The sequence below is a fragment of the Dicentrarchus labrax genome, unplaced genomic scaffold (genome assembly GCF_905237075.1).
Source record: "Dicentrarchus labrax unplaced genomic scaffold, dlabrax2021, whole genome shotgun sequence".
In the NCBI taxonomy this organism is placed as follows: domain Eukaryota; kingdom Metazoa; phylum Chordata; class Actinopteri; family Moronidae; genus Dicentrarchus; species Dicentrarchus labrax.
In genome coordinates, this window is record NW_026136713.1 from 23,981,722 (window position 1) to 24,006,721 (window position 25,000).

General features: G+C 43.4%; 1 protein-coding gene and 1 long non-coding RNA gene across 5 annotated transcripts in view; one reads left to right on the forward strand and one right to left on the reverse strand.

The window, feature by feature from the left end:
- The window catches only part of LOC127374527 (transcription factor COE3-like), a 53,726-nt gene that overhangs the window by 4,725 nt on the left and 24,001 nt on the right, over window positions 1-25,000 (reverse strand). Inside the window, exons 7-15 of one of the 4 annotated variants that reach the window (XM_051419966.1) lie at window positions 23,260-23,341; window positions 18,492-18,609; window positions 13,712-13,842; window positions 13,292-13,418; window positions 9,197-9,285; window positions 3,006-3,071; window positions 1,133-1,295; window positions 343-534; window positions 1-164 (exon numbers count right to left, since the gene is read on the reverse strand). The exon at window positions 1-164 is cut by the window's left edge and continues 4 nt beyond it. In XM_051419966.1, coding sequence (XP_051275926.1) covers window positions 1-164; window positions 343-534; window positions 1,133-1,295; window positions 3,006-3,071; window positions 9,197-9,285; window positions 13,292-13,418; window positions 13,712-13,842; window positions 18,492-18,609; window positions 23,260-23,341 — 1,132 coding nt within the window. Of the gene's footprint in view, window positions 165-330; window positions 535-1,132; window positions 1,296-3,005; window positions 3,072-9,196; window positions 9,286-13,291; window positions 13,419-13,711; window positions 13,846-18,491; window positions 18,610-23,259; window positions 23,342-25,000 lie in introns of all 4 variants that reach the window. The other 3 variants (XM_051419963.1, XM_051419965.1, XM_051419962.1) reach the window with 3 other exon arrangements.
- On the forward strand, window positions 1,303-2,794 carry LOC127374715 (uncharacterized). The gene is made up of 3 exons (XR_007887229.1): window positions 1,303-2,502; window positions 2,631-2,650; window positions 2,751-2,794. It is a non-coding gene; the product is annotated as an uncharacterized LOC127374715 (long non-coding RNA).

A 25,000-nucleotide genomic window follows, 5' to 3' on the forward strand; every position in this document is an offset into this window, starting at 1 on the left:
CAGTCCGTTGGAGTTGTTGGAGCAGTTGGGAGGAGGAGGAGGTGAAGCTGTCGGTCTGACGACGGGAGCGAAGGCGCTCTTCTGTTTGACGGCCGCCGAGAAGGAGAAAACCCCGTGGGAGGAGTTACAGTTGGAGACCGCCATCGTTGGACTGGAGGGGACGACTGGAACACAGAGACCAGTTCAACCAGTTTAACCAGTAACTCCATTAACCTTGAGCTCTCTGTGTCAGCTGCTGTATTTACCCCGATGCTCCAGTCACAGTGGTAGTTATTGAGTTAGTGATATTAGTATTATTAGTATTATTATTAGTAGTACTGCAGTATTTACCTTGATACTTACTGCCGTAGGGAGAGTTGGCAGACGACCCGTTGAGGAAACCGGGAGAAGTCGCCACTCCGAGGTTTGGCATCCCGGTGTTGCCGTAGCCGTTCATGCTGTTGCTGACGGTGTTGCCATAGTTACTCTGCTGAGGGGTGGAGCTCGGTACGTATCCCCGCGGCGACACGCTGCTGGTGTTACGACTGTACCCGACTGCAAGAGGACGACACCACAGAGTCAGAAACACTGTTCTCCTGCAGTCAGGGTCCATATCTGACCTCTGTCTGTCCTGGACCTGGACCTGGACCTGAACCTGAACCTGAACCTGGACCTAAACCTGGACCTGGATCTGGACCTGGACCTGAACCTGGACTTGGACCTGAACCTGGACCTGGACCTAAACCTGGACCTGGATCTGGACCTGGACCTGAACCTGAACCTGAACCTGAACCTGGACCTGGACCTAAACCTGGACCTGGACCTGGACCTGGTCCTAAACCTGAACCTGGACTTGGACCTAAACCTGGACCTGGACCTGGACCTGAACCTGAACCTGGACCTGGACCTGAACCTGAACCTGGACCTAAACCTGGACCTGGACCTGAACCTGAAACTGAAACTGAACCTGAACCTGAACCTGAACCTGGCTCTGGACCTGAACCTGGACCTGAACTGTATTTTCAGACAAAGACAAAGAGATGAGCAGCAGTACTGCTACTGATACTAGTACTGGTACTGGTACTGGTACTGGCACTGGTACTGGCACTGGCACTGGCACTACTGGTACTGGTACTGGTACTGGTACTGGTACCTTGCGTTGTGTCTGAGACATTGACGGCCAGCTGTCCACTGAAGGAGTTAACTCCCATCATGCCGTGGGAGGCGGTGTTGCCTAGCGATGGGATCTGGTTGTGGTTCCGGGGGACGCTGTAGAGAGCCTCAGCGATGTCGGCCGCTCGCTTCAGGATGATCTCCTGCACACAGAACCAGAAATTCTACTTTATTATGTCAGTGTCAGTCAGTTAGTTGAGCGTGTTTATTAAAGTTCAGGAGTGACCTCGCCACCAGCAGACGTTTTACTGAAGCCCAGATGATGCTGTGTGTATGAATGTGAGTGAATGAGTGAATGAGTATTAGTTTGTGTTTGTGTGACTGGGTTTTCCAGGTTTTCCAGGTTTTCCAGGCTGCAACAGCGAGTTCTCAAAGCGTGTAGTTTCACTGTTCAGGTTAAAGTTGATTCATGTCAGTGACTCACATTAAACACACACACTCAGCCTGTTTCATGTTGTTACACATGTATGATGTAAGACGTCATGTGACCTTAAACACACTCTCACACACTCTCACACTCTCACACACACAGGTGCTGTTTTTATTATTACAGTTGGATTTACATTCGTTTACAACCTCTGTTCAAGGTTATTCTGTCACTACAATACAGTGTGTGTGTGTGTGTGTGTGTGTGTGTGTGTGAGGGTGTGTGTGTGTGTGTGTGAGGGTGTGTGTGTGTGTGTGTGTGTGTGTGTGTGTGTGTTTTGGGGTGATTAACTCGGGTTGAGCAGCGTGTCGGAGGAGGAGGATGGAGGAGTGAATATAAAGTGTTTCAGTGTTTCAGGAGTCATAAACCTGGAGGAGGAGGAGGAGGAGGAGGAGGAGGAGGGGAGGGGCGTCCTGTTTGCTGAGCATCATGGGAAAATGTCCTAACAAGAAAACAAACAGCATCTGTGTGAGAACTCAAGTGAACTAAAGCCAGTCTGAGTCAGTGATTAAAGTCCATCATACTTATTTTCTTCAGAAACCACGCCCCCTTAAAAGTCTCAGTGAGTCTCAGCTTTTTGGCTCAGGCTGCGCTCTCAGAAGGCAGAGGACAGAGGTTCTGTCACACTGTACAGGGTTCTGTCACACTGTATAGGGTTCGCACTGTACAGGGTTCTGTCACACTGTACAGGGTTCTGTCACACTGTATAGGGTTCACACTGTACAGGGTTCTGTCACACTGTACAGGGTTCTGTCACACTGTATAGGGTTCGCACTGTACAGGGTTCTGTCGCACTGTATAAGGTTCTGTCTCACTGTATAAGGTTCTGTCACACTGTATAGGGTTCTGTCTCACTGTACAGGGTTCTGTCACACTGTATAAGGTTCTGTCACACTGTACAGGGTTCTGTCACACTGTATAGGGTTTGCACTGTACAGGGTTCTGTCACACTGTATAGGGTTCGCACTGTACAGGGTTCTGTCTCACTGTATAGGGTTCGCACTGTATAGGGTTCTGTCGCACTGAATAGGGTTCTGTCACACTGTATAAGGTTCTGTCACACTGTATAGGGTTCTGTCGCACTGTACAGGGTTCTGTCACACTGTATAGGGTTCTGTCACACTGTACAGGGTTCTGTCACACTGTATAAGGTTCTGTCACACTGTATAAGGTTCTGTCACACTGTACAGGGTTCTGTCTCACTGTACAGGGTTCTGTCACACTGTATAAGGTTCTGTCACACTGTATAGGGTTCTGTCCACTGTATAGGTCTTTGTCCACTGTACAGGGTTCTGTCTCACTGTACAGGGTTCTGTCTCACTGTACAGGGTTCTGTCGCACTGTACACGGTTCGTACTGTACAGGGTTCTGTTGTGTTTGCTTTGGGAAGAACAGACTGTAGCAGTCAGGCAGCGGTGCAGGTTACCTGGTTGTTGTGAGGCATCCCGTAGAGCGCCTCCACCAGGTCGGCTGCCCTCTTCAACAGCACTTCCTGCAACAGAGAGAGGAGCTCATCAAACAGGAAGTACAGAACCCGCCACAATAAGACCACAGTCTGTGTGTCTGTTAGCATAGCCCCGATCAACCAAACTCCATTCAGAAAACAAGCATTTTAAAAGCTGTGTGCTCTTCGTCTTCAGACAGTCTGAATTCAGACTTTACATAAATCTCCATCATGATGTCGTTGTTTCAGCATCGTATTGATCCGTTTATTGATATTAAATCAGTTATTCTGGGCTCTTACTGCCGCAGTGAGAATGTGAATAAACGAGGATGGAAACCTTCAGTGTGTGTGTGGTTGTTGACCTGATGGAGCTGATACTATTAAACAGTGTTTATTCTAATCAGAGCTCAGTTACACTTCACAGAGCGCACACACACACACCACCACACACACACACACACACACACACGCACACACTGCCTGTGTGTGTGTAATCAGGCAGCAGAACAGAACAATGCTTCGTTGAGTCTTTATCTTAATTAAACACGCTCTCAGTTAATCTGCTGCTTTTCATTACAAACTTCTTCAATTAACCCCGCCCCCTCAGCCCTCCATCACTCTGCATCCATCTCCTCTTTCTCCTCCTCTTCCCCTCAATGGTTTCCTTTTATTTCCTTTACTCCCTTTTTTATTTTGTCTTCTTTTTATTATTATTATTATTATTATTATTATTATTATTATTATTATTATTATTATTATTATCTGGAAAGATGTAGAAACATGAAACCTGGTCCAATAACAGGAAATGATGAGTGTGAGTCGACCAGACGGTGGCGCTGTGATTAAAGCCCAAACATCCAATCACTTAAGGCCACACCCCCTCACGCCGTAATGGTGGTTCAATTATTAATGCCAATAAATTACAAAGACTCATCCCGTTCTAAGCTCAAACTATTGATCTGTGTATCGTGGCGCTTTAGCAGCGTCTGTTTGGAGGAATTAAAACCTTATCGCCGTTCAATCACAACTAAATGTGTTTGTTTCTCATTCAATGTGTTCGACTAATTTCTGACATTTCCAGCCGTCTCCTCCTGAACCGTCGGTCCGACTGCTACCAAACTTTCTGTGGATCATCATCGGACGGAGCTAATCAATAGTTGCATAAAGCTTATTGATTTCTTATTTAGTTTTCAACATATTGACCAATCAGCTTCAGAGGGGGCGTGGCTCCGCACATAAACAGACATCAGTCAACAACTGTTGGACCAATCATCACAGAACTCACAGGTTTATAATATATATATAACATAATATAATATAATATATATATATAACATAATATAATATATATAACATAATATAATTTAATATATATATAATATAATACATATATAACATAATATAATATAATATATATATATAACATAATATAATATATATAACATAATATAAATTAATATATATATAATATAATACATATATAACATAATATAATATAATATATATATATAACATAATATAATATATATAACATAATATAATTTAATATATATATAATATAATACATATATAACATAATATAATATAATATATATATATAACATAATATAATTTAATATATATATAATATAATACATATATAACATAATATAATAAAATATATATCAATGTGTACAAACATTTCTAACTGTCTGTTTGCTCTTTTCTATCAGTTATTTCCTCTTTTAACTTTGTGTTTCTTCTTTTGTCTCTGCTGTTATCTCTTTTTATTCTTTCATTACCGACAAATGTATGAGCTGATTATTACATCAGAGTGTGTGTGTGTGTGTGTGTGTTACTGTGTGTGTGAGAGAGTGAGTGTGTGTGTGTTACTGAGTGTGTGAGTGTGCTGAGAGGAAGTCATTTCAGTGAAGTAGCTTTCAGCCTCCGATCGCCTTTAATCTGCTCGTTTATGCAGAGCGACGTTGGAGTGTGTGTCACAGTGTGAGAGCAGATTTATTCACACACACACACACACACACACACTGTTTATAGTGACAAATGAAAGCCTTATTATTACAAGTGTTTCACTGTTACACAGCGAGATGACAAGCACCTCTCTCTCCCACACACACTCACACACACACATTAACGGGGTTACCACGGCGATAGAGCTGTAGGTTGGGATGTCATCGCTGAGGAGGAAACCAATTACTCTTTAAAGCCCACACACACACACACACACACACACACACACACACTCCTTCAGCAGCAGGAAATGATGCTTCATAAACGCGACGTCGTTAATAAATACAATCAGAACAAAGTTAATAAATAATAAAATCTGTCTGATGGTAGACGGAAGATATTTAATGCCGACATCAACGACAAAGAAACATAATTTTATTCTGTGTTATTCTTTAAGACACTCAGGCCCAACAATTAAAGATTAATCAATTATCTCATCACTTTATTAAAAACCTTCAGACTCATTGGTTTCTCCTGGGTCACATGACATCCTGCAGCAACCAATCAGCAGCCTCCGTGGCTGCTAACATCAATAAGAACTTTTATGTTCAGAGAACTTTAAAAATCTACGTTACTAAGAGCTTCACAAAAAATGTAATAAAAGTCATAAACTGAAAGATTCCAGTTTTTGTGAAGCAGGAAGGTGAATTATCTTTAATTATTCATATATTATTTTATTTCTTTAATAATTTACACTGATGTCACCGACACTACACTGTAAAAACAATCTGTAAGTTTACAATATTTCACAGGATTTTTATGTATTTTATAAATAAAGTCTGTAAGAGTAAATAATCATTAAATTACTGCTTATGTAAAACAAAATGTCCTTTTTTCACATAAAAGATAAAAATTAATTTGGAAATCTATCATTTATTTTTACTGTTTATTTAATAGATTAAACTGTTAAACTCCAGTTTAATACTGTTAATAATTTATAAGATTGTGTAAAATTACTGACATTAACAGTAAAAAGTATTAGTTGTGTAACTTTAATGTATTAGTTGGTTAACTGACAGATATGTTGTATAATGATGGAAGTTGAATAAATGTTGTTTATCAGTGTATAATATATATATATATAATATATAAACAATAAGCAATAATTACTGTAATCTCACAGATAATGACTTTTATTACAGTTCTATAACTTTTAACATTCAGATTAAAATAATAACAATCCAATAATAACAGCACTCTGCTGTAAATGTAAGTCTGATTATTGTATTATAGCAGAGTTCACCTGGATTTATAGATCATTGTTTACACTGTAAATATCTTTAATTAAACATTAAAAAGATTTTATGTTAAATTAAGGCCAAAAATTGTATTTTAATTATAGGAAATGACTGTAATTTTACAAGTTATATTCTGTTATTTGACTGTATTTCTTGGTGCCAAGCTGACAGTTTATTACTGTTTTTTGACACAAACCAACAACCAATCAGTTGCTCCGGATTTAATCAGCTGTGACGTAACTTCTAATTAGTTCTTTTCTCTCTCAGAGACAGAAAATGAGTTCCTGTGAACAACCAGAAATACACCATGTGTCACCAAAACGGCAAAAACAGAGAGAGTGATTTCTTTTTATAAATCTGATAAGAGAACGACTGATAATGTGTGTGTGTGTGTGTGTGTGTGTGTGTGTGTGTGTGTGTGTGTGTGTGTGTGCCAATCTCCTTTCTTGCCACATGGCTGCACTCACTGATTAACTGATTTGACTGTTTCAACCTCCCTGTTTGCCAATGGGCTTTATACACACACACTCACACACACACACACACTGGTTTACCTTTCATTCAATCATCTCTTATATGTGTGTGTGTGTGTTTGTTGAATTTAATGCTCTTTCCTGTGTGTTCATTTACATAGAAACAACTCTAACACCTAAAACTGACTTTAAAGCAGATTTAGAGCCGTTGGATGATGTCACGGCGCCCAGCCTGTGGATAGGGGCGGGGCCAGACATTGTTTTCATTCTGAGCACTGCAGAGGTGCCCTTGAGCAAGGCACCAAACCCCTAACTGCTTCCCACACTCTGCGGGCGCACCAACACGCTCTACCAGTCAACCACTGGGACTCTATGAGGCCTTTCTGGAGGTACCACAGACCTGGGTGCAGATACCTTCGCAGCAGTGCAACCAATAGTACTGTCACAGTCTTCTAGTTGGATAGTCCAACATTAAAGACATTTAATATCTAACATTAAATAAAATACGTCTTTGTTCCTCCTCCCAGTGCAGTGGGACCTTCAGACGGATCAATATCATCAACGTACAACTTCACTAACCAGAACCAGAACCATTAAAGTGCTGAAGCTGCGACTGAATATCATCCAGTCTAGAACCTGGTCCAGGATCAGTTTCTGTTTCTGAACCGAGGCTCCAGCGATCAATCGTGTCCTGTTTGTAGACACGAGGATTTAACCAGGTTTGTGACACCAGGACCTCAGAGTGTAAACAGCGGATCAATAAAGGTTCAGAGGATTACTTCCAGTTATTAGACTTCCTGTGGTCGCTCCACTGAGCACAAGGCATCGTGGGTAATTGAATAAAAGCACTGCAGATGAATTATTAAAGATGGTGGTTTTCATTACGTAGCTAACAGCGTGTCAGTTCACAGACCTCCTTCAGTCCGGATCTGGTTTACTGTCAGTCTCATTGATTCTGCTGCAGATAGCGTCAGACCGCCAGCTACTGATCCAGGACCAGGTCCAGGACCAGGTCCAGGACCAGGTCCAGGTCCAGGTCCAGGACCAGGTCCAGGTCTTTACATTCTGATAGAGAACTATATATTTTTCTTTTGCTGCAGGTTCTCAGGTTCTGTACAGAAACAGAGCATGATTCCGTCCTAAGCCCCGCCCCTTTGTGTTCTGCGTACACCAACCCTCCAGGAAGAGCGCCGGGCCGGCTGAACTGTGTAATTACAGCGATGGCGTCTGTCACGTGATGCACACTGACCCAAACAGACTTTTTCCCATAATGCATTGTGAAAGAATCAGTGGACTAACATTTTTAAAGTCTAGAAGATCCATAAGATTCAATTATTTATCCACATTCAGGTTAACGGAACAGGACAGGAAGTGCTCAGTGTGTTTTCATTCAGGTTATTCCTTTACAGCAGGAAGTGTCTGACTCCACGCTCCACTGAGCAGCTTTCTTAACGCTGGTTACAGCGGACACTAGTGTACCTCACCTCAACCATCAGTTACTCCACAGGCAACCTGCATGTTACCATTAATCAACATTAATTCAACCTTTCATCAATAATAAATAAAGTCACCCACAGAAATCAATCTCATCTCCCAAAGGGAACCAAGGACCCAGATCTCTTTACACATCCATGGGGTCCATAGGTTAGCCAGCTCGTTGTACCTCAGTACAGTTCTGTTCATCAGATCGGGCCCAACACAACCTCCGCCTGTGACCCCGCGGTGGGCCGTGACCTCAGGTTGGGAACCACTGCTGTAAAATATGATTGTACGTTGTAGATTTCCATCAGTGAAAGAAACCGACGTCTGATTGTTTGATGGTTCAGAGAAACATTTTGACCCAGAAATGTGTGTGTGTGTGTGTGTGTGTGTGTGTGTGTGTGTGTGTGTGTGTAGATGATTATCAGCTCTCTGAGCAGCCAACCAGAGCACAGACTGATGGAAAAAACAGCAACAATAATCAGTGATTGTGTCTGTGTTTGTTTAAAACGATTGTTTGAGTGTGTGTGTGTGTGTGTGTGTGTGTGTGTGTGTGTGTGTGTGTGTGTGTGTGTGTGTGTGTGTGTGTGTGTGTGTGTGTGTGTGTGTGTGTGTGTGTGTGTGTGTGTGTGTGTGTGTGTCTGTGTGTGTGTGTGTGTGTGTGTGTGTGTGTGTGTGTGTGTGTGTGTGTGTGTGTGTGTGTGTGTGTGTGTGTGTGTGTGTGTGTGTGTGTGTGTGTGTGTGTGTGTGTGTCTGTGTGTGTGTGTGTGTGTGTGTGTGTGTGTGTGTGTGTGTGTGTGTGTGTGTGTGTGTGTGTGTGTGTGTGTGTGTGTGTGTGTGTGTGTGTGTGTGTGTGTGTGTGTGTGTGTGTGTGTGTGTGTGTGTGTGTCTGTGTCTGTGTGTGTGTGTGTGTGTGTGTGTGTGTGTGTGTGTGTGTGTGTGTGTGTGTGTGTGTGTCTGTGTGTGTGTGTGGTACCTTGGGCAGTCTCTCGGGGTCTCCGGGGTGACGAGGGATGACCTTCTGTAACCTCTGGAAGCCGTAGTCTATAGTGGGTTCGTTTAAGGCTGAGGGTGAGAAATTGATTGATCAGCTATCAGAAAGTTATGGTCACATTCATCGATCAGTCATCAGGCTCATTTTATTCTTTCATTTAAAGCTTCTGTATGTAACTGTCATTGTGTAGTGAACCTTTAACTTACAGCTACAATAGTATATTTTGTGGGATGTTAAACATTAACTAATATTAAAACAGTGTCTGGATGCACTGGTTTCCTGTGTGTAACTGGTCACTTTACTGGTTTCATCTGGAGAACAAAGACACATAACAGTCGGTGGAACATCATTAAAGTCCTGTTGCTTAGCAACAACAACAATCCCGCAAGATTTCCCCCCAAAAAACACCAATGAGGAAGTCAACCACTCTGATCTCTGATTGGTCACTTTCAGTCTGACACACTTCTTCTTCTTCTTCTCCTCTCACATCATTTATAGTGCAAACCGGTGGGGAGGCGATAAATCAGAGCGTCAGTGAACGCAGCAGAGCACAGAGTGTGTGTGTGTGTGTGTGTGTGTGTGTAGTGCATGAATCATAATCCCGTCTTGGTTGAGCTGCGTTTAACAAGCTTTAGACTGACTCTATACATCACAAACAGAGTGTGAGTGTGTGTGTTCAGTCCTTGAAGGCTCACAGGGCGGAACAGGCAGCAGTTAGAAGAGTGTGTTAGCTCTCCAGATGTCTGTGTTATCTACAGCCTGCTCTGTGTGTGTGTGTGTGTGTGTGTGTGTGTGTGACCTTGTGTTGGTAGACAGTTTATTATCACCTGTGTGTCTGTCTGTCTGTCTGTCTGTCTGTAAACAGTCTTTATGGATCAAACTTAAACTGATCTTCAGTGTCTTTCATTTAGTCCTTAAAGTGCACATGAAACAGAACTCATCATCGTTTTCTTCCTCTTTACATATTTAGAACGTCCCAGCAGCGGTCTCTGTCGGACTGGGAGCTCCCAGTGAACAGCAGGTCCAGACTGGGACTGAATGCAGCGTCTGATGCTGAGGTGGTTTTATTGCCACCCTGGGCTAAGGCAGCTAACGTTAGCTGCAAGAGCTAACTAGCTAACAGCATCTAACATTACGGTTAGCGATAGCATCTTTTAGCAACAAGTCCAGTAAATCACGTCGCTACCGCTGTCTTCCGTCTGTCCTCTGTCTGTCCTCCGTCTGTCCTCTGTCTGTCCTCTGTCTGTCCTCTGTCTGTCCTCTGTCTGTCCTCTGTCTGTCCTCCGTCTGTCCTCTGTCTGTCCTCTGTCTGTCGTCTGTCTGTCCTCCGTCTGTCCTCCGTCTGTCCTCCGTCTGTCGTCTGTCTGTCCTCCGTCTGTCCTCTGTCTGTCCTCTGTCTGTCCTCCGTCTGTCTTCCGTCTGTCCTCTGTCTGTCCTCCGTCTGTCCTCTGTCTGTCCTCTGTCTGTCGTCTGTCTGTCCTCCGTCTGTCCTCCGTCTGTCCTCCGTCTGTCGTCTGTCTGTCCTCCGTCTGTCTTCCGTCTGTCCTCTGTCTGTCTTCCGTCTGTCCTCCGTCTGTCCTCTGTCTGTCTTCCGTCTGTCCTCTGTCTGTCGTCTGTCTGTCCTCCGTCTGTCTTCCGTCTGTCCTCTGTCTGTCGTCTGTCTGTCCTCTGTCTGTCCTCTGTCTGTCGTCCGTCTGTCCTCTGTCTGTCCTCCGTCTGTCCTCCGTCTGTCTTCCGTCTGTCCTCTGTCTGTCCTCCGTCTGTCTTCCGTCTGTCCTCTGTCTGTCTTCCGTCTGTCCTCCGTCTGTCCTCTGTCTTTCTTCCGTCCGTCCTCTGTCTGTCCTCTGTCTGTCCTCCGTCTGTCGTCTGTCTGTCCTCCGTCTGTCTTCCGTCTGTCCTCTGTCTGTCGTCTGTCTGTCCTCTGTCTGTCGTCCGTCTGTCGTCTGTCTGTCCTCTGTCTGTCCTCCGTCTGTCCTCCGTCTGTCCTCTGTCTGTCCTCCGTCTGTCCTCTGTCTGTCTGTCCTCTGTCTGTCCTCCGTCTGTCCTCCGTCTGTCTTCCGTCTGTCCTCCGTCTGTCCTCTGTCTGTCCTCCGTCTGTCCTCCGTCTGTCCTCTGTCTGTCCTCCGTCTGTCCTCTGTCTGTCTGTCCTCTGTCTGTCCTCTGTCTGTCCTCTGTCTGTCCTCCGTCTGTCCTCTGTCTGTCCTCCGTCTGTCCTCCGTCTGTCTCGGAGGTTGTGTTCACTGGGAGGCTGCTGAGCCCCGTCTGGTTGCGTAATCGGCTGATAATAAGGAGTTCCAGTAATCCAGCCAACCCCAGTTGTTCTGCATCCGTCTGTCACAGGATGTGTCGGATTCTTGTAATGTTACGTAAGTGAGAAAAGGCCGTTTGGTTACCAGAATCCAATATTCTTCCTAAATATGAGAAACAATTTGAGCTCCATAATGAGACACTTTATATGTCAGTGACAGCTTCAGTCAACAGGACTGACTCTGTTATATTCTCTGTTAATAATCTGGATCTATATGTATCGATCATAAAGTCCAACTGGAGCTGCAGATATGGTAAAAACATTATACTGTGATTATTCTGACTGATATTTTGTCACATATGATGAGTGGGAATGAAAGTTCTCCTTCAGTCTGTAATTTACATTACATAACCCTAACCCTCGGCCATATTGACATTTTTATCATATTTCTTTAATATTTGTTGCAGCTCAAAGTTCCTCAAAACCTGCAGGTTTTTATGGATTAATACATTTTACTTCATAGAAAATAAACATTATTTCATTTTCTGCATCAATGAAAAATTTCACTGCTGATAGTCGAGTATCAGACAGACAGACAGACAGACAGACAGGGAGTCACTGTCTACAGTACAGAAAGTCAATACAGATTAGAGGAGAGACAGACAGCGTGTGTCTGCGTGTGTATGTGTGTGTGGGGGGGGGTCAGACAGGAGGCCTTGGAACGATCAATACTCTCCGATCGATGCTCATTGAAATTTCATGGAGCTGTCTGTCTGCTTGACAACTCGTATTAACACATTTTATCTGCTCGCTGTGTGATGTCATCAGAGAGATGACCCCGCCCAGTGCGATGTGTTCAAGTGCAGTCGTAGAGATCAGCGCTGAGTCTGACTGCACAAGTAACTGAATACATTTACTGAGTGTTTTATGCTGAGTCAGTTAGCTTAGCTGCACAGCTAACCTAACTAACGGTTGGCTAAGCTGTTGTCCATTCAGGAGCATCCCAACATGTTTCATCTCCGCTGTTTTCCAAGCACTTTTTTACTTTTAGACGAGTTGACCAACTTTACATTTTTGTTTAGTCGTATTTAGTTCTGTGCCTCTGTTATCTGCTGTGTGGAAGGAGTGGTGCATGCTGGGAGCAGCGAGTCGCAGGGTGGAGGTGAGCGGGACGAACCGCTCTGAAGCACTGAGGTGTGAAAGCAGCTGCTGTATGAAAGAGAAGGTCATGTGACTGATGACGTCACAGGGCTGTGTGTGTGTGTCCGCTCAGAGGTCATTAACAGGAAGGTCCACAGGCTGCGTGTGAGGGTTAATGGGATTTAAATGTGTGTAATTACTCTGACAGCAGTGTGAAATCAAACACCTCCACTGATCTGCTGCAGAGGGAAAGACGGAGGGAGGAAATGTCCTCCAAACCGTACGTCACTTCCTGTCTTCAGGACGACCCCTTTTGGGTGAAACCAGCTGGAATAGTTCCTTAAAACTGCTGCGTCATGCTTTTTGTGGTATATTTAGTGTCTCTGGTCAACGTGGGCGGAGCTCCTGTGTGACATAAGTCAACTATATGAAGAGCAGTTATAGTATTCAGTCGTAGTATCACAGTCAACTGTGACTGATTTACTCTCGTTAGCTGTCAGCAACCTGAAATGTTTTATGTTAGAAATGTACAGTATGGGTCCCGAGCATTCAGCGTCCTCAATAACCCCCATAACCACTCCTAGATTGTCCACAGGAAACTCTGTACTCAACAGTCCTGGTTCACAGTGGTCTGCAAACAGACTATATTGGTTGTCTGTGAGCTCGGCCAATCAGAGTGCGGTTGTCACCTGTGTAAACGAAACGTCCCGGTGCTCCTTTACAGAACTGTTTGGACTTGTAGGACAGCGTGACCTCGACGACCCCGGGGATGTGACGGGGAGGAGTCTGGACCCGGATAGCATGAGGGGTGATCAGCTGGACAGAGAGACAGACAGAGAGAGAGTGAGTGAGACAGACAGTCTGTTATAAGAGCTGGACCAGTGGCCGTTGTTTGGGGCTGCTGTTGGACTTTGATACCGGTTCCTGAACAATATAAAATACATTATATACATTATACATTATGGTACAATGGCTCACTGGGTAATACTGTCTGAGACAGACCTCTCACTGTCTACCCTAGCTCTAACAACGCATTAGACTCTCAGCTGAAGTTCGGTACCCAGACCTAGCACTGATTGATGATTGATTATGGATTGGGTGTGCGTTACCTCACTCCACACCAACATGGTGCCAAAGACGACCTGCAGGCCGTCGAAGAAGTTGTCTCCGATCAGGATGACGGTCGCGCCCCCCGTCGTCCAACCCTCGCTGGGACTGATGGCCTTAATGCAGGGAGTGGCTGCTGGACGAGAGACACAGACAGACAAACAGACAGACAGACAGAGAGAGAGAGACAGGTGTTAGCATCTCGTTACGTATCTCTGCTGAGATAACCACAATATCACCAGACTCCATTAAAAAAACACACGATTTAAGAGTTACTGAGAGAGGAGAGACTTTATACAGGATGTGAAACGCCGTCTATGACAGATTCTGCATCATTAGGGCCTAAATTCTGCATGTGTTTCACGTCTGTAAGGAAATATATGGCTATTGTTTGTTTAAGTATTCTGATTGTTAAAATGATAAAAATACAGAATACAGACAGAGAATATATCCAAATATCAGGAAAACACATCTCTGATCAATATTCACAGGAAAGAATCAAACTTCCTGCAGTTATTGAGTTCACTGTTTGGGTTCATTGTTTACAATATAAAATATCCATAAAATATGTCACTTAGTTTACTCAGTGATAGAAAAGTGGTCCCTTTAGGAAAAGGGTGAGAACCGCTGCCCCAAAGAAACTAAAGTCCCAGTCGAGGTCAGTCTGGGGGGGCAGTGAGGAACAGCTCTCACTGAAGACTGAACAGAGAAACTAAACACAAGAGAGAAACACGTCTGAACAGATCTGAGGTTATCTGGAGGGACACACAGCATCCTTCCACCTGAATGTTGTTAAAGTCTGAACAGAGCAGTGCAGATGATCGTGCTTCAGCTCGTACAGAGCTCTGCTGTCTGTGAACACATCACTGCACTGACTTCATGTTCCTTTACATAACTGATTTACGTTTGATTAACTCAGAGTTCTTAATGATATATAATAACACCTTTTTACATCTCAGCCAGCTCTGATTCTGGTTCTGTTCCCAAAGTTGCCCGAAACATGAGGGAGGCTTTTAGCTACTTGGTTACTGTCCATATTCAGACTCTCCTGCTCTCTATCGCTTTTTATCTGTTTTACTGCTGTCCCTTACCTTTTTATTCAGTCTCACTGTGTATGGATTTTATCTAATACTATTATGTTCTGTTATTAATAACATTGATTTATTGTGTTTTGTTTTTAATGCTGCACTGTAAAGCACTCTCAGCTGCGTCTCATGCATGTATAAATAAAGTTGTTGTTCTCTTATTATCGGCACTGAGGCCTCATTGGGCTGTGATGAGAGTATCTCTGATCTAGCTGGAATAAAACACTGAGTGTAGTAAATGAATATTTCCCATTGATTGCAGCGTGGGATCATAATCTATGAGCTCTGTGAGTGAAATTAAAGTGTTTACTCTGATTACTGAGTGTTTCAGTAGATTTAAATGTAATCTTTGTTTAATGTCTGTAAAGGTGAGGGTCCCGACCCACAGGTTGGACACCACTTTAACACCACTGTAAACTACTGAAGGTCACACACACACACACACACACACACACACACACACACACATGAGGATGAGATTTAATTGGGTCGCGGCTTTTATCCGCTTTAAGTCTCACACACACACACACACAATCACACACTCACACTCACTCAGCCGGTAATGACTACTTTCTCTCTCTTCTTTCAAGTGCGGCTGCAGATTAATTATAAAGTGAAATGAAAGCACAGAGTGTGAGTGTGTGTGTGTATGTGTGCGTGTGCGTGTGCGTGTGCGTGTGCGTGTGTGTGCGTGTGTGTGTGTGTGTGTGTTAATCTCACTCAGACTTACTGACATTACAGCACCTGGCCTCTATTCTCTTCTATTACTGACTGGTTAGTTTCTGTAGGAACTCAGCCGGACAGCAGAGCTGAATGAACACTGTAAATAATAATACTAAATGAAGAATAAAGATCCATCATAGATTATCCAGACACATTAACTAACAAGAAAACAAACATTTCAGTATGCTAACCCTCCACCATCTAACAGCCAAATACACACACTGATCAGCATTATGAGCACTGGACTCACTGACTGGTCCCAGACCAACAGACTGCTCTGCACTGTGTGTTCTGACCCCTTTCTATCAGAACCAGCATTAACTGTTTCAGCAGTTTGAGCTACAGTAGCTCGTCTGTTGGACCGTACTTCACGGGCCAGCCTTCACTCCCCACCTGCATCAATGAGCCTCGGCCCCCCATGACCCTGTCTCTGGTTCTGTTCCTTCCTTGGACCACTTTTGATAGGTACTGACCATTGCAGACCGGGAACCCCCCACAAGAGCTGTAGGTTTGGAGATGCTCTAATCCAGTCGTCTATCACGCTGCCCATTTTTCCTGCTTCTAACGCATCAACTCTGAGGACAAAATGTTCACTTGCCGCCTGATATACCAATAACCAAAAAAAAAAAAACAGTCTCAGGAGTTTATCTGTCATGATTTAACTCACAATATTCACAGATTCTGTATCTTCAATATCTAGTCCTAATACCTCCTGATTGAACAGTAGGATTCTGGCTTCACTACAAGCTCTCCACTTCCCTTCTGTCGACTCTAAACACACACAAATCACCTGCAGCAGCATGTTTTATGTCCAAGAAAAGCAGATAAGAACATCAGAGCAATAAAGCAACAAACAAAACGGGCCTCATGCAAGAACATTTTCTAATCTTAACTTTCTCTGACCTTTGTTTCTTACAGTGGGTTTGTACGAGCAGATTCACAGATTTCAGTGTAAAGCTGATGAAAACCACCTGTGCACACTGTGTGTAAAATATAACCCCGTGTGTGAGGAAGTTAATTTGTTGCAACCCAGAAACTTTAAAACAGTCATAAAACATGATAGATCTTGTTTTTACAGGAGGAAATACCCTTACTTCATCTTCTACGTTATTTAAATTTCTTTTTAGGGGATTCTGTTGTTTTTATCTCTACTGGTGCTGATACAGCTGATTACATCATCAGTCTGCGTGCATTTATGACGCAATCATTGTGGTTGAGTTTGGTGTTGCTCTACTTGTGTGTGAGTGCCGGTTGATTTTGGTAAGGACATACGAGCAAAAATACACTTCTATGCTGACAACACAGTAATTTATACACATGCTTCCTCTATAGTGCAGGCGGAGTGAGTCATTACAAATGGCTCTGCTGAGTCTAAAATTGGTTTTAAGTGCTCAGAAAAGAGTTCATGGTCTTCACTAAAGCTTGCTTACAGCTGATTTTAGTATTTTCACATCTGATGGTAAATCCATTGACAGCGTGCCCTCGTACAAGTACTTTGTATCTGCACATTGTTTAATGTACAAATCTAGATAGGAAGCTCAAAGTGAAAATTTGCATTCATTTTCTTCCTGGTAAAAACAAAATAGAGCACCAGAGAGAATAAAGCTGCCAAACAGAAGACGGAGTCCTATCTGTTAAAGGGTACAACACATTCATTAAACTGTAGAGTGAAAAGAACTTTAGCAGATTGAAGTCCAAAGTCGTTATAACATAAATTATTATAAATTGGGATTTATGAATTACTAAAATAAAAGTGTTTGCACCACAGAGTTACAACTTAACAACACTTACACATTCACTAAGGCAGTGTAAATGTCTAATAATGTAGTCTGACGTTATTAGTTGGATTAATGCTTTAATAATGTTATTGATTACTGATGCTGGCTGATCAGGATCATTATCAGCTAATTGGCAGTATGCTGTAAATGGTTGCCCTTTGTGTGTTTTCCTAATTAAACATGATGTGCTCGTTGTTAATGATGAAACCTTGTTCAGAGAGCAGACAGACTCTGGGATTACTCTAAGTCCTGTTGCTGAAAACCACAATTTGAAGACTCCAGATTAGAGACTGAAGGTTAGAGGTCTAAATGGGTTCAGTCCACTCTGAGGACAAAGACTGTAAGCTGGTGGACTGTATCTGTGGTAGGAAGCAGAGTGCTGCTGCAGACAGAGACTCAGGCAGAAACAGTAAAATGAGAACGAGGGTTCAAACCCACGGGACTGCGCTCTGATTGGGAGGGGTGGTTTCTATGGTTACCGTCTTTAATTAGGAGGGCAATTAAAGAGGTTGAACGGCCCGCGAAAAGACACACACACACACGCTGTCCTCTCTGGGGACGGTGAGGCGTCTGGTCTTCCTACCCACAAGCCACTGGGGTGACTTCTCTTCAAAGACCAAATTACGCTCCGTTCTCTGCCTCCCTCGCTGGATGTTCAGGTTCCCTGGTTCGGATGCTTTTATGTAGCGACTGCATTCAGACTGACTGATCAGATTGATTGATCAGACTGATTGATCAGAGCGGAAAGTCTGCAGGATCTGGATATCATTAGCATCATAGCGTCGTAAAATCAAAAATGAGGGTAGTGATATTGATGAAACAATGAAGACTCTCTATAAAATGAGAGAGTTGAGAATTCGGAGCCGTCCGTGGGTAACGGTTTTGTTTGCTTATGTAAAGTTAAAAACTTGTAGAAAGTACAAGAGTAAAACGTACATACTTTACTTTAACAAACTTTTGTTTTTTGGGACATGAACAGCGGTTTAAGTTTAAGTCCATCCCGCCACCTCCTACCAGGTTAAGTGTCTGTTGATATCAAACGTTCCTCAAACTGGTTTCTGCTGTCTCCGTTTAATTTTCCAGAGATAAAATCTGGAGTTCCTCAGGGTTCTGTACTGGGTCCCCTTTGGTTTCTGGACATTGTAGTTTTATCACTGCAGCCTGTCGTGGACATTAGAGGACAGGCAGCTGCCTACCTTCAGACGGGTCCAGTCTCCGGGCTCTGCGGCCATGTTTGGAGTTGTTGTGTACGAACATGTTGTCAGAGACGGCGAGAACATGGCCGTCTACGTTCACAGTCGTAGACACCACCACCTGCAGACACACACACAATTTTATTTATAACCCACAGAACAATACACCTGATCTGAAGTGGACAAACATGGTTCAACATGAGGATGGAACCTTTCCCAGCATGCATTGTAATAGGGACATGAGTCTAAATGAGTATAAATTAAAATCAAAATGATTAAACATGAAGATGAATGAGGTAATTTTTGCATTTAAAATCAAATCTGAATATTATTGTAAATGTGAATTCCATCATATATCTTTAATATAATCAATATACATGAGCTGAAAAATGTAGAAAACACCTTGAAAATCAACAATTCAATAAATAAAAACTGGAAATGAAAGAATATATTTAAAGATATTTGCAAGAACAGCCGTTGGCGTGCTGTCCGCCCTAGCCCCGCCCCCCCCGTGTGATGTCACAGCCTCTCTCCGGACTCATTCATCATCCCTGGCTGGTTGCCGTGGCGAGGTTGTTGCCGTTGATCCATGGCGACGGAGCAGAAGGTCGCACAGAGAGCGAGTAGAGGTGTCCTCTCTGTCGCCACAGTGACTAACCGGCACATCCTTCACCCTGCTGTCGCCACGAAAACCACAGACAAGTCCGGACGCTTCACCTGACTTCACCTGTCTCAGTGATCTGACTCCTCTCTCTCTCTCCCTCTCCCTCTCTCTACATGCTCTCTGAGGCTCGCTCGCCCTGTCTCCCTCCCTCCCTCCTCTCCTGGTTTAACTGGACTTAACATCCTGTCAGCTCACCCAGCGCAGCGTGGAGAGAGGTGTGTGTGTGTGTGTGTGTGTGTGTGTGTGTGTGTTTGTGTTTTTATGTGTGTGTGTGTGTGTGTGTGTGAGTGGAAACTGTGAGACAAAGAGCAGAGTATCCTCTAACAACATGTCTCCTCTCCTTTAGCCACACTGACTGTCTGTCTGCCTGTCTGTCTGCCTCTCTGTCTGTCTGACCTGCAGAACTACAGACATTCCCATCAGCCTCAGCTCTACTTTGTGTTTTTACTGCTAATTTGCTAATGTTAGCCTTTGTGCCTACAGCTTCCTTTTCTTCATCACTTGTTCAAACTGCTGTTTTCTTTTTCCTTCTTTTTCCTTTATGTTTTTCTTGTTCATTTTGTCTTACTTTAATTTCCTATTGTTTCTTCCTTTATTCTTTATCCTCCTCCTCCTCCTCCTCCTCCTTACTGTCTTTAAAGGGATAACAGGGCTGATCAATAGTGAGAGGATCAATCACAGACCGATAATCTGGTGGCTGATTCATGTTGTGAAGTTTAATGAATTAATGAGTGAATGAATTATTTAAAGTGTCAGCTGTTAATCTGTATGAACGCTCGAGGTTAACACTGTGACTGATTAATGTACAGAAGACAATTAGTGCCACATTATTTATTAAGTTTAAAGTAAATATCGACTTTAAATGTTTCTCCCTTCTCGTCTTCCATCCCAATGTGACATAATGAACCATTTATAATCTTGTCACACAACGGGAGATAATTATTGTGCTGAAGGGACAAAACACCACTGATGAAGATAGATATACGCTTGGAACGGAGGGTGAGGCGTGGTGGTTGCAATCTGCAACTTCACCACTAGAGACCACTAAATCCTACACGCTTTGTTTATGTCAGTTAATTCATTCATATGGTTGTAAGTAGTGTTTAGAGTCTACACAGACTGTAATAAGTTATTTTAACACAAATGAATGGCAGAAACTGATCACATCAAACATTTTAAATAACGCAAACTACATTTTTTAAATTAAAACAAATTCTTGATGAAACAGCTTTTATTCGTAATTTTAAGTCGCACAAATTTAGTTTTGTAAGTTCTTGATTAAGTACTTTTTATTGGGTGTTTTGTTTTTACAATTCAAATAAGAGGTTCCAAAACAGCGAAAACTAACTACTTGATCAAGAATGTTACTTTTTTCACTTATAAAATGGAGTTAGTTTTACCTAAAATGTTTGACGTAATCTGTTTCAACATTTGTTTTAGTTATATTACCTTTACAAAAAGTAAGGAAATTTGTGTCTGGTAGATTATTTCTCTGTGGTAACAATGCTTTTTGGCAATAAATCTTATACCGTTGGAAAGCCTGTTTACTTCCCTTTCAAATGGTGCCCCATTTGTAAGGAACATCCATTTGTGGGATGAGCAGAAGAGCTGAGTATGTGGGTTGCGCCCATGAAAAATGTGTCAAATCTTTTCTGCCATTGCCAAACAGATTATTTTGCTGTTGCTATTGACACTTGTTGTGGCTCAGAGGCAGAGCAGGTCGTTCCTTAATCGGAAGATTGTGGGTTCGATCTCCGGCTCCTGGTGCCAAATGTCGAAGTATCCTTGAGCAAGATACTGAACCCCAAATTGCTCCCGATGCCGTGCATCAGTGTGCAAATGTGTATGAATGTTAGTTTCTGTTCGATGGACTTTGCCATCACTGTGTGAATGTGTGTGAATGTGTGTGAAAGGGTGAATGTGGCACGTAGTGTAAAAGCGCTTTGAGTGGTCGGAAGACTAGAGAGGCGCTATACAAGTACAGGTCCATTTACCATCCATTACCATTTACCCCCAGGTAAGGTACCACCTGTGAGCATGGGCCCTACTACTGTAAGTACACCTACAGTCAGTAAGTGTGTGCTCCAAGAATCGGCATGCCGCGTTTGACTGATCTGGATAGGGCCCTTGTGATAGGGCAACTTCAAGCTAGTGTTCCGCAAAACCAAGTTGCGGCATTATTTCGAGTACCATCTCCAAAACTGAAGGCCAAGTTCCATATAACGGGGGATGTCAAAGAAAGGGCCGCAAAGTGGGCATCGCAAGAAGACGACACCCCAAGAAGACCATTTCCTCACCCGGTCAGCACTTAGGTGCCGTAGGCTGTCTTCTACAGATTTGCAGTGAGGGTTTGCAGAACGATATGGCCGATGGCTCTCTGCCCAGACAATCCGGAACAGACTACACGCAGCCAATCTCCGGTCTCATAGGGTTGCCAGGAGTCCTGCCATGACTGCCCTTCACCACAGCCTTTGCGTGGTGTGCAACAGTGCACGGAACAACATGTGGAGTAACGTTATGTTCTGTGATGAGTCCAGATTCTGCCTATGGCAGTTGGATCGTAGGGTCAAAGTGTGGAGAAGAGCGGAGAATGCTATGCTGATTGCTGCACAAGAATAACATCTTTGGTGGAGGCAGTGTGATGGTGTGGGCAGCATCTCCCTCACTGGAAAACAGGCTTGTCATCATTGGAAGCAATCCAATGCAGAGATATAGAGATGAGATTCTGCAACCAGTGGCAATCCCATATCTCCACAGTCTGGGACCGAACTCTATCCTCCAAGATGACAACGCTCGCCCCCACAGGGCAGGGTTTATCAGAGACTACCTCCAGAATGTGGGAGTGGAGAGGATGGAATGGCCTGCCAGCAGTCCTGACCTCAACCCCGTGCTGTTCGTGCCAGAGTGACCGACACAACCACGTTGGCTGACTTGCGACAAATGCTGGTTGAAGAATGGAATGCCATCCCACAGCAGTGTGTGACCAGGCTGGTGACCAGCATGAGGAGGAGGTGCCAGGCTGTTGTGGCTGTGTATGGTTCTTCCACACGCTACTGAGGCTCCTGTTTGTGAAATGAATAAATTCTTAAATTGCCTATATGTCTTGTTTCTTCAAACTTCAATCATCCAATCCACCAAACACCAAACGAGTCAATGACAGAATAAGCTGTTTGGCATTGGCAGAGAAGATTTGGCAAATTTTTTATGGGCGCAACCCACATACTCAGCTCTTCTGCTCATCGCACAAATGCATGTTCCTTACAAATGGGGCACCATTTGAAAGGGAACTAAACAGGCTTTGCAACGGTATAAGATTTATTGCCAAAAAGCATTGTTACCACAGAGAAATAATCTACCAAACACAAATTTCCGTACTTTTTGTGCTAAGTTTATATAAAATCATTAATATAAAATTCTTGATAAGTTGATATTCTCTCTTCTCGCTCTGTTATTTCCTCATTATTGAGTTCAGTTTTATTTGTATAAAATTAAAGTTATTATTTAAGTTAATATGAACTCATTATTCATTGATTACTCTGGACTTTAATTACTTATTAGGTATTGGTAAATGTCAGGAATCTTTAATGAAAAGTCTGAATCCTGATTTGTTTCAGAATATAAATGAAATTATTTCCTTTGTGAGGATCAGAGACACAAAAGCACTTCCTGTGTTTAACAAAATAAAAGACAGGAGGGAAGGTGAGACAGACAGACAGACAGACAGACAGACAGGCAGGCAGAGCGACAGTTCCCTGTTGACCTCTCATATTATATCTGCAAAGCAATAAGCCTTGGGCCGGCCCTCTGCAATGCATTCTGGTTAACGCAGGTCCTCCAAAGCTATGTCCTGCCCTTTGGGGAAATGAATTCATCTGTGTGTGTGTGTGTGTGTGTGTGTGTGTGTGTGTGTGTGTGTGTGATGTGTGAGCAGCAGCTCGAGTTTTGGACTTTTTTAGACGGTGAGGACATTTCGGTCGGTCCTCCCTTCAACAGACTTTCACAGGCCGGTCTGAGGGTCCGGACCTGGTTTTAAGGTTTAGGGTTTGGGGATCCATTATGTCAGTGAGGGTCCTCACAAGTACAGAATCACAGATGTGTGTTTATTACCTGAAACCTCCTCATGTCTCGTGGGTTTCCAGCGTTCTTCAGACAGTTCTGGTTACACTTGAGGAAGAACTTGAGGAAGAACCTGCACACACACACAAAGACAGGAGGAAAATAATGATTCAGAAATAATAATGAGTTACAATAAATCATCCACAGCAGCACAAACTGCAGCACAAGTAAAGTTTGGCGACCCTTATACGGAGCTGCTGCAGCGGCCCGGGCTCAAATCCGACCTGCAGCCCCTTGCTGCGTGTCACACGCTCTCTCTCCGCCCACCTTTCCTGTCTCTCTACAGCTGTCTCTACGAAAATAAAGCTAACAAAAAGGCCAAAAAAAAAACTTAAAAAAAAAAAAGGATACAAAAAAGGTAACTGTAATCACTACAGTTAAAGAGAGAAAGACGTAATCAGTTTACAGTTACAGTAAGTAAAAGTACACAGTTTTTGGTCACATTGTTTCTGCTCCCTTATGGAATATATCAATACTTATCAATCGTCTTTATTTACATATTTGGCGTTGAGGTATTTTAAAAAGTATCAAAGTAGTCCAGTTACTTTAATAGTGTGATACGTGAATTAGGTTATTGGCCCTCCCAACCCTGTAAATATAAAAATATGGGGTACTTTGTAAAGAATTCCAGCTAATCAGAGGATAAAAATTAAAATCAGGTCTTCGGCACGAACTGAAGGAACTCGCAGCGAACGCGATTCATCGTATCGAATCATAGAAACAAACTGAGGATAATGTCAGTCAGTATGCAGACAATCCGACGTTCTACATTCCAGAAGGAACCAAACTGCAGTGTTAGCTTTCTGTTTGCTGCTGTTGATGTCCAGTGTGATCAGACTCTGGGAAACTGTGTTTACGTACTCCTGTAGCTTAATGAGGAAATCTTTCATGTGAAGGTTGAGCACAGAGTGAGGGCAGACTGTGGGTAGCTGATGTTAGCAGGGGCATTAGGGACACACAGGGGTATAACTGCTGCCCTGCTACTGGCTGCCTGATGGTTTGTTGCAGTGAAATCTGCTGTTCATGTTTCACAATATTGCTTTCAGAAATGTTTGCACACACAGAGACGGCTGTATGTCGGGTTAACGTGTATTACACAGAGTAAACACAGAGGACACACTGTCTGCGTCTGAGGAGAGACGGAGGGATGAAGGAGAGACGAACAGCTGCAGCCACACATCCAACCTCAAACACCTCTTCTTTTATTTTGTTTCTTCCTGTTTATTGTTTACTAGTTGATGTTTACGTGTACATCAGATAATCAGGGAACGTCCGCGTGTGCAGAACCTCATTTGATGTTTCACGAATTTGAAAGACAACAGCCGAGTGTGTGTGTGTGCCACAGCATCACCGCGGTTTCCATGGTAGCGGGTTGTAAACACACACACAGAAGGACAAAAAGACAGAACTCTCTCAGGCGATGTTTTCGGTCTCTGGAGGGGCTCTGCAGTATTGATTACCCAGCATTCCTTGCTGCTCGTCTCTAATAAGCCTACAGAAGGACAAAGTGCTGACACTGACACACACACACTGAAACACACACACTGAAACACACACACACACACACACACACACAAACACTGAAACACACACACACACACACACACACACACACACACACACACACACACACACACACACACACACACACACACACACACACACACACACACACACACACACACACACACACTGAAACACACACACACACACACACACACACATTGAAACA